Source organism: Manis javanica, chromosome 2 (assembly GCF_040802235.1).
Source record: "Manis javanica isolate MJ-LG chromosome 2, MJ_LKY, whole genome shotgun sequence".
NCBI lineage: Eukaryota > Metazoa > Chordata > Mammalia > Pholidota > Manidae > Manis > Manis javanica.
In genome coordinates this window covers 122237373-122252090 of record NC_133157.1, presented here as the reverse complement: position 1 = coordinate 122252090, position 14718 = coordinate 122237373, and the positions used below count along the sequence as shown (strand labels likewise).

The 14718-nt window shown below is 35.8% G+C and overlaps 1 protein-coding gene across 6 annotated transcripts in view; it reads right to left on the bottom strand.

Annotated features, from left to right (window-relative positions):
* Positions 1-1252: 1252 nt before the first annotated feature.
* SEC61A2 (SEC61 translocon subunit alpha 2) overlaps positions 1253-14718 on the bottom strand; it is a 35763-nt gene continuing 22297 nt past the window's right edge. For 4 of the 6 annotated variants that reach the window (XM_037001736.2, XM_037001734.2, XM_073229286.1 and 1 more), the window contains 8 exons: positions 12706-12837; positions 12475-12584; positions 8812-8965; positions 7713-7873; positions 7198-7395; positions 5154-5345; positions 4579-4655; positions 1253-2467 (listed from right to left, as the gene is read on the bottom strand). In XM_037001736.2, the coding sequence (XP_036857631.1) occupies positions 2281-2467; positions 4579-4655; positions 5154-5345; positions 7198-7395; positions 7713-7873; positions 8812-8965; positions 12475-12584; positions 12706-12837 (1211 nt within the window). In that variant the 3' untranslated portion in view covers positions 1253-2280. The other 2 variants (XM_037001735.2, XM_037001737.2) reach the window with 2 other exon arrangements.

Sequence of the window (14718 nt, the reverse complement as noted above, 5' to 3'; positions counted from 1 at the left end):
CTTATCTCCTGACTGCACTTGGCTCTTCTGTTGGCTTTCAAAGCCTCCACCGGCTCCAGGAGTATTGTCCTTGCAGGTCAGCACCCAGCGAAGGCTCAGGATGCTGCTCAGTGCAAGCCCTGGACACAGGCCCCTCAGAACCAGACAACGTCAGGATACTAATGCCAAAAATGCTGCAATAGAATAGAGTTCCTTTGTCTACAGGGACACCATCTTATCCAGACATACTTTTATCAGCAAAAATATAAGATATTTATATTGTACTTTTTAAACAATGATGGAATGAATTATGGAACTAGGGTACTGTACAGATCAAGTCTCCTCTCCCTGTAAACATGAAAATAAAGCCCCAACTACTTGCTCTTAATAATAGCCTTGCCCTATGCCTCTAAACCTTTTATAAAAGCTCTTTTTTTAATCATAAGGCATCATGATTCTCCAGAGATCTTCATCCTCTTCCCTAAGCTCTCAAGGACCAAATCCTATAATCTCCCTTGTTACTACCCTCAAAAATCAAGAAGAGATAAGGCATATATAAATATACAACTGGAGCACAGACTAGTCTTTCCAAACAGACCAGCTCTTCCAGAGCTGTTACCCGCCAAAATTGAAAAACCTAGTTGATGGAGGAGAGATACATGTAACCACTGCCTGTCCTTTCTGCCTTTTTCTCTTCCTAAGGGTTCAATTCAGCTAAATCCTACCTAGCTAATCCTAATGCCACCTATGTTATGTATAAACATCAAGGCTAGGCTTGGAAAATAAGTCAGTTTGAGAACTACCAGTCTGGATGTTTTCATTGGCTGACACTGTTAATTTGTCACCTTGTAAAGCTGAAGGTCTATAAAAGGCCTGATTTCCACCTTGAAACTTCCATATAGATATAGTAAAACTGGGTCGGCCTGTACTTCCATGGTAACGGCGGTCTGAGGCCATTAGGAGGTGCTCTCCAGTTGATACTATACCATTCTGCCTGCCTTTATTTGAACTGACTTTCCCCTGTACTTATCTGGCTTTGTCATCTTAAGCTAAAGAAGATATACTTTCTGCACTTTTAGTAAGAAATTAGGAATGGAAAAGGATGTCTTCCAAAAATTAAGTTTGCTCTTTAAACAATAAAGCAAATACTTAAAAAAATGAGTTATTTATAAAGAACTGTGCTATTTCAAATAGAAGATGCTATTATTGCCTGAGACCACTGTACTCCTGTTCTTTACAAATGTTAGTGACATAACTGAGAACCCTCAAATTGGCCACTGTCTCTCCATATTTAGGATTAAACACTAAACTGAATTACATTTGACCTTGTGCAACAGGCATCTCATGATGGATTTTGTATGAATACAGTGAACCTACACAATGTCAGAAATCATTTGATACCAGATTTTTAAAAATTTTTCCAACAAAACAGTTTTATTAAATAAAAGTTTATTATCTACTGTTTACACTCATGTTGTTGCTATAAAGTACAACATACACAAATTCCTAGCTTGAATTACTCATTGTTCACCCCCTACTGAACTACAGACATTGCTTGAGAATTCGATCTTTGCTTTAGGGATTAAAAGAAAGAACTGGGGCTTAGTGTCTTGAAAGAATATTCTCAAGTGACTTGTTGGAATTCGAAGGCATAGCCAATACAGTAAAAGAGCACAGACTGCTGTCACTGGGAAGAAAGAAGAATGAAAAACAGGAAGAGTTATTAATTATAAGCAATTGTTTCTAGTGACAGATGTAACTGAAGCTTCATTTTGCCCATCTGGGCTAAGTAGCTGCTCTCAGAGGGACAAATAAAAAGGGAGGGTGGGAACATGGATACTATGAGTTACAAAAGTATAAAAAGTAATTATATCTAAAATACAGATTAGATATAAATGTTCCATAACTCATTAACTAAGCTAAAAAATACTGGAAAGTGGCCATCTGAACTACATTTATTTTTAAACAAGTTGGAATACTGAGCATTTTGAACATTGTGTGCAAAACATCTACGTCACCATCTTACCGTCACAACCGAACATGGGCAAGGCGGGTACACTGGTTTCCAGCATCACAGGCAACACTACATGTATGTTTTTAAACGAATAATGTAAACTTTAGTTTTAAGGCAGCTGGTACTAATGCTGCACACAGGCTTAGCTCAGTGCCCATTTCAGAAATGGGACAGTTAGCACTTGAAAACAAACTGAGGGAAGGAAAAGGGGAACCAGCATTATTTGACAAAAACGATGTGTCAAAATATCTTCCCTTTCACACGCACACAAAGAAATACTGGAACATTCAGAAAAATAAAGCACCCATCCCTCCAACTTCAGCCTGTTCCTTAACAAATATTTCAAAATACTGATAAATAATCGTGACTGCAAGCAGGATCCCAGTGCCGGAGCCAATGGCCCCCAGGAAGTCAGCTAACACCGACAGGGCACCAATGCACAAGCCACCAAATGCAGCTGCTGTGGGGATGTACCTAGAAGATAAAACCCTGAGTCAGGCACAGGGAAGGTGGAGGGGTAACGGGCAGCAGCAGTGCCGCGCCGAAGCATAACGTGATTCACCCAGCCAGGAGCAGCCTCCGGGCTGAGCAGCTGGACCCCGTGGCTACACACTGATGAAAGCTCTGTGGCTTAAGGAACGGCTTGACTTCCTGTCTAGAAACCAGTAAACAGCCACAAAAGGCAATACATGATTTTTATGGCAGATTAGAATCCTCAACTGAGATTTAAGTATTAAAATGTTTAATCACTTAAAAATGGGCAACCCTTAGCTCCCTCTTGCAGACAAATTTCAAAATGCTTTCTAAGTATCAAATTTATATAACAAGATTTGGATGATCCTTTTGAACAGTAATTCAACCTTGGCTCCTCATTAGAATCACCTGGAGAATTGTTCAAAATAATGGGATTGTATTTTAAATACTCCAGAAAGGATAAAAAATGTGGGAAGACAGCATATAAACAAGAATGGCAGTACGTAGGATGGTAACTACTGAAGTTGGATTGACTTGGATGAGTGGAAGTTCATTACGCTACTACTACGCCATCTATTCTATGTTCTAAATAAATACAAAACTTAAATAAAAATACTAATGTCTTTTCAACAAGTAGTTCTAGGAACAAGTGAATATCCACATGCAAAGGAAGACTATGTCACACCAAACACAAATAAATTTATTAGCTCCAAGTGGATCACAGACCTAAAAGCAAAACAAAAATAAATCCTCATGGGTGAAGCAATGGTTTCTTAGATACAACACCAAAAGCAGACAAAGCAGACAAAGAAAAACTAGGTAAATTGAACTTCATCAAAATTTAAAACTGTATTTAAGAACACTATCAAAAAAATGAAAAGACAAGCCACAGAATGGGACAAAATATTTGCAAACCATATAGCTAACAAGACATATCCAAAATATTTGTTTTTTAATCTTATAACTCAGTAACAGAAAGACGACCTAATTAAAAATGAGGAAAAGATCTGGATAGACATTTCTCCAAAGAAAATGTACAAATGGTTAATAAACATAGGAAAAGATTACACATCAGGGACAAACAAAGCAAAACCACACGAATTACCACCTCACACCCATGAGGTGACTATAATCAAACAGCAAGAACGAGTGCTAGTGAGGGCGGGAAGCAGCTGGAACCTTCACACACTGCTGATGGGAGGGGATAGTGCAGCCCTCTGGAAAACAGTTCAGCAGTTCCTCAACATGTTAAAAACAGAGTTACTATGTGACCCAACATTCTACTCCTGAAGAAATGAAAACATACATCTACACAGAACTTGTACAAGTATGTTCACAACAGCATCATTCATGGAACACACCAAAATTTCCATCAAATGATGAACAGATAAAGAAAATCTGGTATATCCATACGTAAGAGTATTATTAACAAATGGATAACCTGAAAACATGCTAAATGAAAGAAGCTATTCACAAAAGATCATGTTACATTTATATGAAATGTCCAGAATAGGCAACATTGCCTAAGGCAGGAGGATGGGGTAGGAATGAGGTACCAGGTTTCTTTCTGGGTGATGAAACTGTTTTTTAAATTTCCATTGTAATGATCACACATTCTGAATATACTAAAAACAAAAAAACCCACTACACTGTGCACTTCACATGAATGAACTAAGTGGTACCTGAATTAGATCTCAGTAAAGCTGTTATAAAAACACAAAAAACTGATGCCTGGGACCTACGAAATAAGTAAATTCCTAGAGGTGGGATACTGGTATTTTTTCAAAACTCCCAGGTGATTGTATAAGCAGGCAGCCAACAATGAGAATTTCTGATCTACAACATTTTAACAATGAGCTGAGCAGAAAAGGGAACACAATTTCCATTAAAATAATTCTTCACATCTCAATTTTGACATGGAGAACAATTCAATTTTGTATTAAATTTTGGTTCTTTTGTGTGAAGTAGAATAAAAATGATTCAAATATGAATTTAAATAAAGAATTGCATTTCAGAATAAATGACAGACTGAAAAGTATGTGTGCATACACACATACACAACGCACACACACACACACATTCGCTTCAAGAATTAAATCCAATGACCTTACCTATTGAGCTCGTGAACCATAGAGGTATCTCTGTGGCCCCTCATTACCATTTGCTGTTCTTTAAGCTGTTTAGCTACCTGCGAAGACAAAAACAACTTAAAATCAACCTCTTAACATTTCCCTGTTTACTATCCAGCAGGTTCTGTGCAAAGTGTTTCACACACATTGATAAGTAAAACACAAGAACCATGAAGTAGGCACTGTCACATCATACCATTCCCATTCAACCTGAGGCTACAATGCTGCATGACCATGTTACCCACCCATTAAACCACTGTTTCTCTGTTTTTAATTATCACCTCCCTACAGAAATATTAAACACTAAGGAGTAAGACTTTGTCAGGGAGAGTTCAGTTTTTGGAGGGGCAAAAACCACTGTAAAATATAAGAAATAGATTAAAATAAGATTTCACCTTCCAGCAACTATTTTTAACCTCCAGGGGTGACACTACCTCATTAATAATGTATGGATTAAAATTTAAATTACAATGGTACTTATTAAGAGTGTATCAATTACCATTTTGACACCTAAAAATTACAAATGTTTTTTATTTTCAAATAAATCCAATACTTACATCTTTGGCTGAGGAACCAGACACCTCTATCCACGTCTTAGAAAAGAATGCACATGATCCTAACATGAAGATGATATAAACCACCACATGGACAGGATCCTCAAATATGGCACCCATGGACTCAGGAGGAGAAAGATAGTAACAAAGACCTCCCACTGGGTACGAACGAGCAGGCCCTCCCCCACTGACATCCTACAAAACAGGAATAAAAAGAACAAATGGTCAACCTAACTGGTCAAACGCACCTTTTTCTAACTTTAATTTAAACTCAACAATTATGACAATGTTTGAAGCTCAAAGCACTTACAGCTAATGATTCTATATAACTTATGGATTTACTTTTGTGTCTACTATCTTTACTTCTTCAAAATTATACAGTGAGTATTTATTACATAAAAGACAATGTGACTGTATTAACACAGTAGAGCAATTTTTAAAAACTTCATAATACATCCACAAGAAGAATCTTGTCCTCTTCCTGAAGATAGGAATATGACTACATTTATAATCGATTTCTGATTACATTGTGAATCTAAAATTAAACTGTGTAACAATATGGAACATATTTTTCTACTTCAAAGTATTATATTAAGAATGAAATCAATTGAAATATTGGCAGAAGACTAACAACTTGCTGCCTAAGCTTTATATGATTTGTATATTATAAGGAATAACAGCTTTTTGATAGCATTTATAATGGAGTTTTATCTACAAATTTAAGAATTTTTAGATTAATAGAAATAGCAATAGCATGTATTTCCTCATATTAAATAAAATTTTAGGGCATGGGGGTGGGAAAGCAATTTTTGAGGAAAATAATGAAAATGTCTGATTCCTGAATTTACAATTTCCAAATGATTCCTCTACTGTGTTCTAGAATCTCTAATCCCAAATCAATCAAGAGAACTGCTTATAAACTAATTCACTTTTCCAGTAATTCTCTCATTAAAAAGAATCTTAGTTATGATCACAACACAATCTATATCACTCAATGCATTTATTACTATGAAGTCATCATAATTATTTCTGGATTATTAGCTCATTAGGAAGGAAAAGCTGCTCCTCCCCTCATCACATGTAATTTGTCAAATAAATGAAAAACGAGTGTTATGGATAAAGAGAACCCCAGTTCCTCCAACTAATGTTCAAGAGTTTCTGTCTTATCCTGTTAAACTTTTAAGTTTAAAAGAGTGAGCTTCCATAAAAGCAGAAAGATACGTCACCACAACTTAAATAATGCAAAAGACAGAATATTAAGATAAATGCATAGAATAAGCACCACATTTCAGGAATAATGGCTATAAAAAATAATATTCTTTGGTGAAAGACAAATTATAGAATTACATATTCTGTGAAAGAATAAAGGATCTTAGTCTTTAATTCTACAGTTTTAAGGAGGGAATATTCCCTGATCAGGTGATAGAGTTTAAACCAATCAAAATTCAATACTACAATAACTCACGCTTTAGTAACAATGTGGCTGGGTTGCTTTAGAAGAAGCTATGATGACAGGATCTATACAACAAGTCAAAATGTAGTGGATTCTATTTCTAGCAACTCTGGACTCCCTTCCATCCAGTAATGAATTACATGCCTATCTCCAGCTCAGTTATCCCCAAACCAGTTTATTACCATTCAGGCCATGAAAAACCGGGTTAAGACAGGAAAGGATGATTTCAGTATTGCCTATATAATCAGCAAATAGCTCTTTTAAAAAGTTATTCTAGACAGCTATAGTGGGAAAAGATTGCAAAACAGGGAGTCACTTTCATGAGAGCAACCATGATTTTAACCTAACAGGTCACTCAACAGAGATCTGAAAATGCTTCTTTGGCAGGAAAATAATAAAAAAGTACTTGGCCAATCTTAGTTTCACACTTAACACTTCTTCCAATCAATGATAAACTCTGTTATGGGAAAGTGAATCCAAAAAAGGTTCTAGCAGCTGCTTCAATTATGGTTCATCTCTCTCAGTCAAAGGTATAACCATGAAATGCAAATAATAATACATTTGAATACTTAGAATAAATAACAAAATACTCACGGCCCACTGTCCTAGTAAATTTACTAAGAAGTTGCCACTAAATCGAACAGACAGCATCTGGGAAATGACATACAGGTTTGACACTAAGGCTGACTGAAGGATGATGGGGATGTTGGATGTGTAGAAGAGCTTGATGGGGTAGCTGCTGTACTGCCCACGGTACCGGGCAGACTTAATGGGCAAGTCAACACGAAATCCCTGAAAAATCAAAATCAAGTAAGAAACTACATATATCGGGTAAAGAATATACATAAGAGGCAAAATAATACCAGCAGGCTATATGACAAGACAGTGCAAACAATCTTCCCTTCTACAGAGACACAGAAATAGAAATCCTTTGCTATTTCATAATGACTAACATTTTTCACCTTAGGGACCAAAGAATGGAATTATTTGCTTGCTTATATCTTGAAACACTGACTTGTCAGATACTAACATTTCAAATGGCACTCTTCTTTTTAAGAGCAAAATAAAAATCTACATTCCACTTAGTTCAGTGAAGAAAGCATACTTACCTGAAAATATATAACAACAGCAAACACAAAAACTGTAGCAATGAGGTTCATGAGATTGGGTAAATTCTGACGATAGAAAGCCTCCCTTAACGCTCGGACTTTGTCCGTCCTGGTGGCCAGTAAATGAAAGAGAGCTATGACAGCACCCTCAAACTCGGTACCTGGTAAGTCAAAACAGAAATGAACTGTAGACCACTATCCAAAGTTCTCCCAAAGATCAAAACAAATAACCTTGAAACTCAAGTACACAGCAGAAAATATGAGTCCAAAAATTTATCAATGTTCATAACACAGCCATGTGTGGAGCTTCTAAAAATATTTAGATCACTAAGGCAAATTTATCTTTTTTAGTGTAAATCTGAAGTTTTCTCAAGAGACTATTCTTGAGGAAAACAGCTGGAGCAGAATAAACCAAAGCAGATATTCAGTTCATAATGATTTGCCTCTCCTCTACTTTAAGGAAAGGAAAGGATATTTTTAGGGGTGGAACAAAGCAGCAGCAAAGCAGAATAAAGATGCCAGAATCGAGATTTATTATCAAGCTTGCCTTTAACATCATTTTTCCAAGAACATTAATAAACAATCACTGCTATTTTCTTAAGGCTGGGATCAGTTTACATGGTAACCATTAGGAAGCTGAGATGGCATTTGAGAGAAGTGGAGATGGATAAGGGGAAAGACAGAATGAAGTATTTCAAAATTTAGGTGCTTACAAAGCCAAATAGAAAAGCAGCAAAAGTGTATGATGGTACAGTAAGTAACAGCTTTCCATCTGAAAAATTGTAATCCACTACCTTTTTATCCTTCTTGGAATGCTGAAATCAGTCAAAGCAATGACTTCTGCTGCAGTGGCTTATGCAAATAAAAATTTTTTAATCTCTTTGCAACCACTGAAATTTTAATGAGCAGAGGCTACAATTTAGGCGTCATTCTGTTTGAAGTAGTGTCTCACACTCCACAGGTCTCTCTTACTAACTTTTACAGTTAGCGTCAGCTGTGCCCCGGATGGCACCCTGGGGCGACAGCAAGTATGCTCATTGCCAATCACTGTTTAGCACACATCCAGCCAACTCGTGCAGGTGCAGTCTGTGCAATGTACCTCTGCCAGTGTTAATAGTAGTGGGACTAAAGGCCTTCCAGACAATGGTTTCACAGATGTTGGTGGCAATAAAGAGGGAAATACCAGACCCCAAGCCGTAACCCTTCTGTAGCAGCTCATCTAACAGCAGCACAATCAAACCAGCAACAAACAACTGTGGGGAAAGAAATGCAAGTGAGCTGAAGCAAGAATAAACTCCGGAGGGAGACGCACACCACCAGCTACTGTCAAAGTACAGGCACTCAGTACTAACACCTAGCCGTGGCAGTTACACTACTAGGACTCTGCATCTTTTCACCAGTTTTACTTTAGTCAGAAGCCAGTTCTGTGAATCAGAAGACTGGGAATACTGTCACATTATAAAGTAGACATTTCAACTTTTAAAGTACGTCTATACACCATCTGAACAGTTTCTCTTATGATGTTTGAATGAGGGACACTGAAAAGCACACTAAAGCAAGAATGTTCGCAGTTGTGGAACTTATAAAAGCAAGAAACTGCAAATGAAAGCCAGTGAATGATACAACTGCACGCTACCATTAAAGGACAAGCATGTGAACTCTGTTGACACACTGCTCAAGAATTATATATAATATTTTATGTAGAGCTGACCCTTGAACAAGCTGGGGATTAGGGCCGACCACCCCCAACGCAATTGAAATCCACATATAACTTGAGTCCTCAACTACTAATAGCCTACCGTTGACAGCAAGCCTTATAGATAACATAAATAGCTGATAAACACATATTCTGTATGTTACATGTATTACATACTCTATTCTTACAATAAAAGCTAAAGAAAATGCTAAGAAAATTGTAAGGAAGAGAAAATACATTTACAGTACTTACTGTATTTAATGGAGGAAAAATCCATATTTAAGTGGACACACAGTTCAAACCTGTGTTGTTCAAGGGTCAACTGTATGTATATTATATATATATATATTATACATAAAGTAAGTCAAAAAGTAGAGCACAAATATGTACACAGTTTGTAACAATGTAAAAATGCATTTTAAACATATGGTGACAGAGATTCACTGTAAACTGAAGACAAGGGTTCACCATGTTCTAAAACACAATTTTAAAAAAAATGAAAGTATACTATTTTACTATGTTGATGGAAAGTGACTGTAGTGGGGTATGTGAGGGGGACATGATAATAGGGGGAGTCTACTAACCATAATGTTGTTCAAGTAATTGTACATTAATGATACCAAAAGAAAAATTTAAAAAAAAAGAAAGCCTACTAACTTCACATAAAACTGAAAATTCTTAATTTTTCTCCTGGAGAATACATTTCTGTAAAAGCATGCATCAATTAAAAATAATCCACAGCCTTGCAAGTGACCTCCTTGGTCATGACTTCTTCCCTGCCCTTCCGTAACCTAATCAAGAGGGGAAGAAAGTGCCTTTCTATGCCCCAATCTCATATCTGTCCTCACTTTTAACTACACCCTCCTACAAAGTGAGGAAATGCCCTTTCCATTCTTCCCAGCCCTGAAGCTCCCTACCTTCCTTTTTTACTCAGTTTACCCAATATCCCTTAAGAAAAAAAAGTAAACTCTAGTACCCCACTCTAAGCATGCTTACCTTAGATTTTTTTCCTGAACTGTCATTTCCATAGCTGTACAGAGCCTAACTATCTATTTACAGTCTTTTAGTTTGGCTTTCAGTGAACTGGAGAAAGCGTACAATTCTCAGAGCTTCTAAGAGAGCTCATGATCCCCTTATTGTTTAAAAATCAAGTGTAATGTTTTGACAAGGTAAGAGAGAAGTTAGGACTTACTACTGAGATTTTGTTTTGACAATGTAACTAAAAAGTAAATAAATACTCCCAATCATAAATACAGAAACCCAATAGGGAAAAACAGCTGTCCACAAACTATCAGCCAACCAAATAGTATTATCATGGGCTTCTGATTGACTTGTCCAAAGTCACACAGGCAGCTCTCAAACACTCTAATTCTCCAAACTGCCTGTCCAGACCAATGACCATCAGACTATAAAGCAATTCCTGGATATCCTGTGAAAGTCAAACTCATATTTTTTTAATTAGAGAAAGGAATTATAGAGGAACCTAAGTGAGGAATGGTTTCTATAATTAAAGGAGTAGGATAAAAGCTGGTAAAAAGCATGCATGCCTAGAAGGAAATGAAAAGCCCGAAGTTACAGCATCTCATTGACTACAATAAGCAATAAAACTGAACACTAAATGCATGGTCTTGTAGAATGTCCAGTACATATACATTTCTAAAGCAGGTATAAAAATAGCACTTGCTATTTCAATCCTGCCCATGCACACACACACAACTTAGTTTGATAAAACAATACAATACTTACCTTCACTATGTGCCATGCACACTGATATTTCCTATTCTTTTTTTAAAATTTTAATCAAGACCTATTTAGATTTCAAAACTCACTAGCTGAAAGACACTGACCATGTGAATGAAGCAAGAATAATTAAAGTGAGAAACACTTTACATAACAGCATGCAAACAATTTTCAAAACCTCTGTTTCTGGGTGAAAACACACTGATCCAATCCTGTCTCTTCAGCATGTCTGCATATATTCAATGTTAGCAATGCCTTTAAGAGACACAAGTAGGACTCTTCTACGTTCACACATGAAAAAATTCTCTAAGCATTAGCACTAGAAAAATTAACCACAAGACAAATATATGTACATGAGAAATTATGTAAACAAATTAAATTAGTATATATCCACTGTATCCTTCCTGGAATACAACTATTCCTTGATTTCTTATACTGAAAAACAAAAATTTTATCAATTTAAATTCCTGACTGACTCCACAAGAAGTCAATACTTTCTTCAACTTACCCAGAACTGGTCAATTGGGGTTGCTTATGAATCTAATTATATCCTTACTAAAATAGTAGAAAAATGTTACTAATGCATAATGTTCAAAGAACTAGATGCCAATTCTGGGTGTCTTTTAAAAGGCAGGGTTAGTCTAAACTATAGGTTTCATAAAGCAAATGCTAACATAGAGGCAAAACAAGGCAGCAGTTGTTATATTGGTATCCTCAGCAACGCCAAAGCACATGGAGAGCACCTAAGCACCAAGAGAGCAAAACCAGTTTTCAGGCAACCTTCTCTCCCCAACCAGTGAAGCTCTTCTTCCCCCAGTTTCCCAAAGGTTATAAATTTGCCAATCAAGTATTTTTTAAGTGGAGACATAAGGACAATGCTATTCTTTAAAGAAAGATTCCTTACACTAAATGGGGACTCACTGGGGCCCAGAAAACTACCACAGAGCCTGATAATCCATTAAAAATTTCTCACCTGTTTCTCACAATGATTCTCACAATGATTACTGTCATGACTGCCACCTACTGGCAAGCAACTGTTAAGATACTATCAACTGTAAGAAATCCTGATTTCAGACATCAAAATGTGAAAAATGTGCAATTAATGAAATACAGTTAATTCACACTTCTTTTATATCATGAAGCTATGAGGCTACTGGAATAAATGTTTTTTACATCAACACAATCTATACATCACTTCAATAATCAAAATATTATAATTAGATAATTGGAAGAAAATGAATATATCAATCATCTAAAGAATTATTAGAAAAGAAAAAAGGAATCAAGGTCTTTTGTTTTCTACACATGAAAAATTGGATTTCTTACCTGAATAATGATAAGGAGGCAGATTCCAGCACCCATTTCGGCAGGATCCCCATACATGCCCGTCATGACATACACAATGGCTTGCCCAATGGTAATGATCATACCAAATACTGACAAAATTGGGGGAAAAGGAGTACATGCTTACAACCAAAGACAAAAAAGACTAGGAAAGCATCTTTACCACAATACTCTCAAATTTGGAAAAGGCTCTTCGACTGTATTAAAGCTTACGTTTCTGGGCTCCATTGAATAAAGCTCTGTCTTTGGGTGTATCTCCAACTTCAATGATTTTGGCTCCAGCTAACAGCTGCATAATCAAACCAGATGTTACAATTGGGGAGATACCCAATTCCATTAACGTTCCTATAAAGAAAGGGGAATGAAGTAAATAATCTCTACTATATCCAATGTAGATTAATTTAGGCACATCCCAGTCCCTAATTATATTTATTGAAATGTACACATAAATGTTAACAAGCAAATTTTCCTTCCTTAAAATTAACTGCTAAAGAAAGACTCTCATTTATTAATATAACCTTGCAACAGTATATCAAATCAAAATTATCATAAATACTATAAAATGTAAAGTTCTGTAAATTCTAATCTTGATCTCCCAAGACTTCTGTCTAAATCATCATTTTTAAAACTTACACTAAACATTTTATTTCAGTGCAAAATAGAAATGTTACATGCCAAGCCCCCAAATTAAATGATGTTTAAGAATATCTGTGGCTTTCTAATTCAAAATCTAGAATTACATAAAAGTCATCTAAATCAGTGTTGTAGAATATTTAGTGGCATGAAAAATGTTCATGACACAGAGACTAGAAAAAGATACTTGAAAACAGTATGTACAGCTTGATTTCATTTAATGTTTAGGTGGAAAAACAAGTTTCCTGTTATTTCAGTCTGGTTGTCAAGATGTTTATATTATTGTTTTTACCCCTGGGATTATGAGTGATTTTTGGTCTTTTTGCCTCTATTTTCTAAGTCTTTCTTCACAGAAAATATGTACTGCACTTAGAGTGAAAAATAAGAAAACCAAGGGTATAAGGTAACATTAGAACTGATTCTACATGGTCAAGACTATGTTTCTGGTTATTTCATCACATCACAACCTTAAATCCTGGCTTATTAATATAAGAAAAGATTCCATCTTACAAGATCTTCATGTTTTCTCAAGTACTTTTTCAACAGTAAAAGATAAAAACACTTTCTCATTGTAAAAACCAGTGGGTAGGTATAGACTTTTTTTTAAGTCAAATCACCAAAATTTATAATTGTCAAATGGATCTAGTCCAAAAATAAATTCAATCAAGCTTTAATGAATATTTCATATAGGAAATATGGTGCCTCAAATCAGCAGGGAAAAGAAGGATAAATGGACCATGGCAAGTGACTGGCCATTTATAGAAAATTAAACCTAGATTCCTTACCTTGTGATTTACATGAAAACAAAGGCCAGATGTATAGAGAATATAACCATAAAAGACAAATGATTAAAGTACCAGAACTGAGTATGCTTATAATCTTGGGAAAGAAAAAGCCTTTCTAAGCATGATAAAAAACCTAGATGCCAAAATGAAAAAATGGACAATATGATTAGATACAAATAGGAAACTTCTATGTGCCCAGAGACAGCACAATAGTTAAAAGAAAAATATTAAAATACAAATGACAAAGACCTCATATCTCTAAAACACAAAGAGTTCTTACAAATCAATTTAAAAAATGAATCAACAGAAAAAGGAAATATAAATACTAAAGAGATACATGACGTGGCTGCTGTCAATGATGCCCTTTCTGGGGAAAATACTGACAACACAGGAAAGGAACCCAGCACCCAAATCTGTGCCATGTAACCCTGAAACCCTAATCAAAGTTGAGCCTGAGTAAATTCTGATAACTTGGAATTTTGAATTAAGAACCAAAGAACCCAGGAGTTGTTGGAGCTAAATCACAAAAATAGGGTTTGCAACCCCTGCTGGTGAGGTCTGAAGGCTGCCCTGGTCCACTTTCCCCAAGGCTTACCTGTTCTACCTCCTCTTTGAATTATATAAAATAGCCAGTATCTTTCCAATAAATTCAATTTGTGTGTGTAAACCAGTCAGTAATTTTCTATTATTTCTAACAAGTTCATTCACAGAAGAATAGTCAATAAAAATATAAAATGGTGTTCAAGCTCACCAATACATAAAGAAATACAAAATAAAAAAACAGATACCAATTTTTACCTGTCTGACT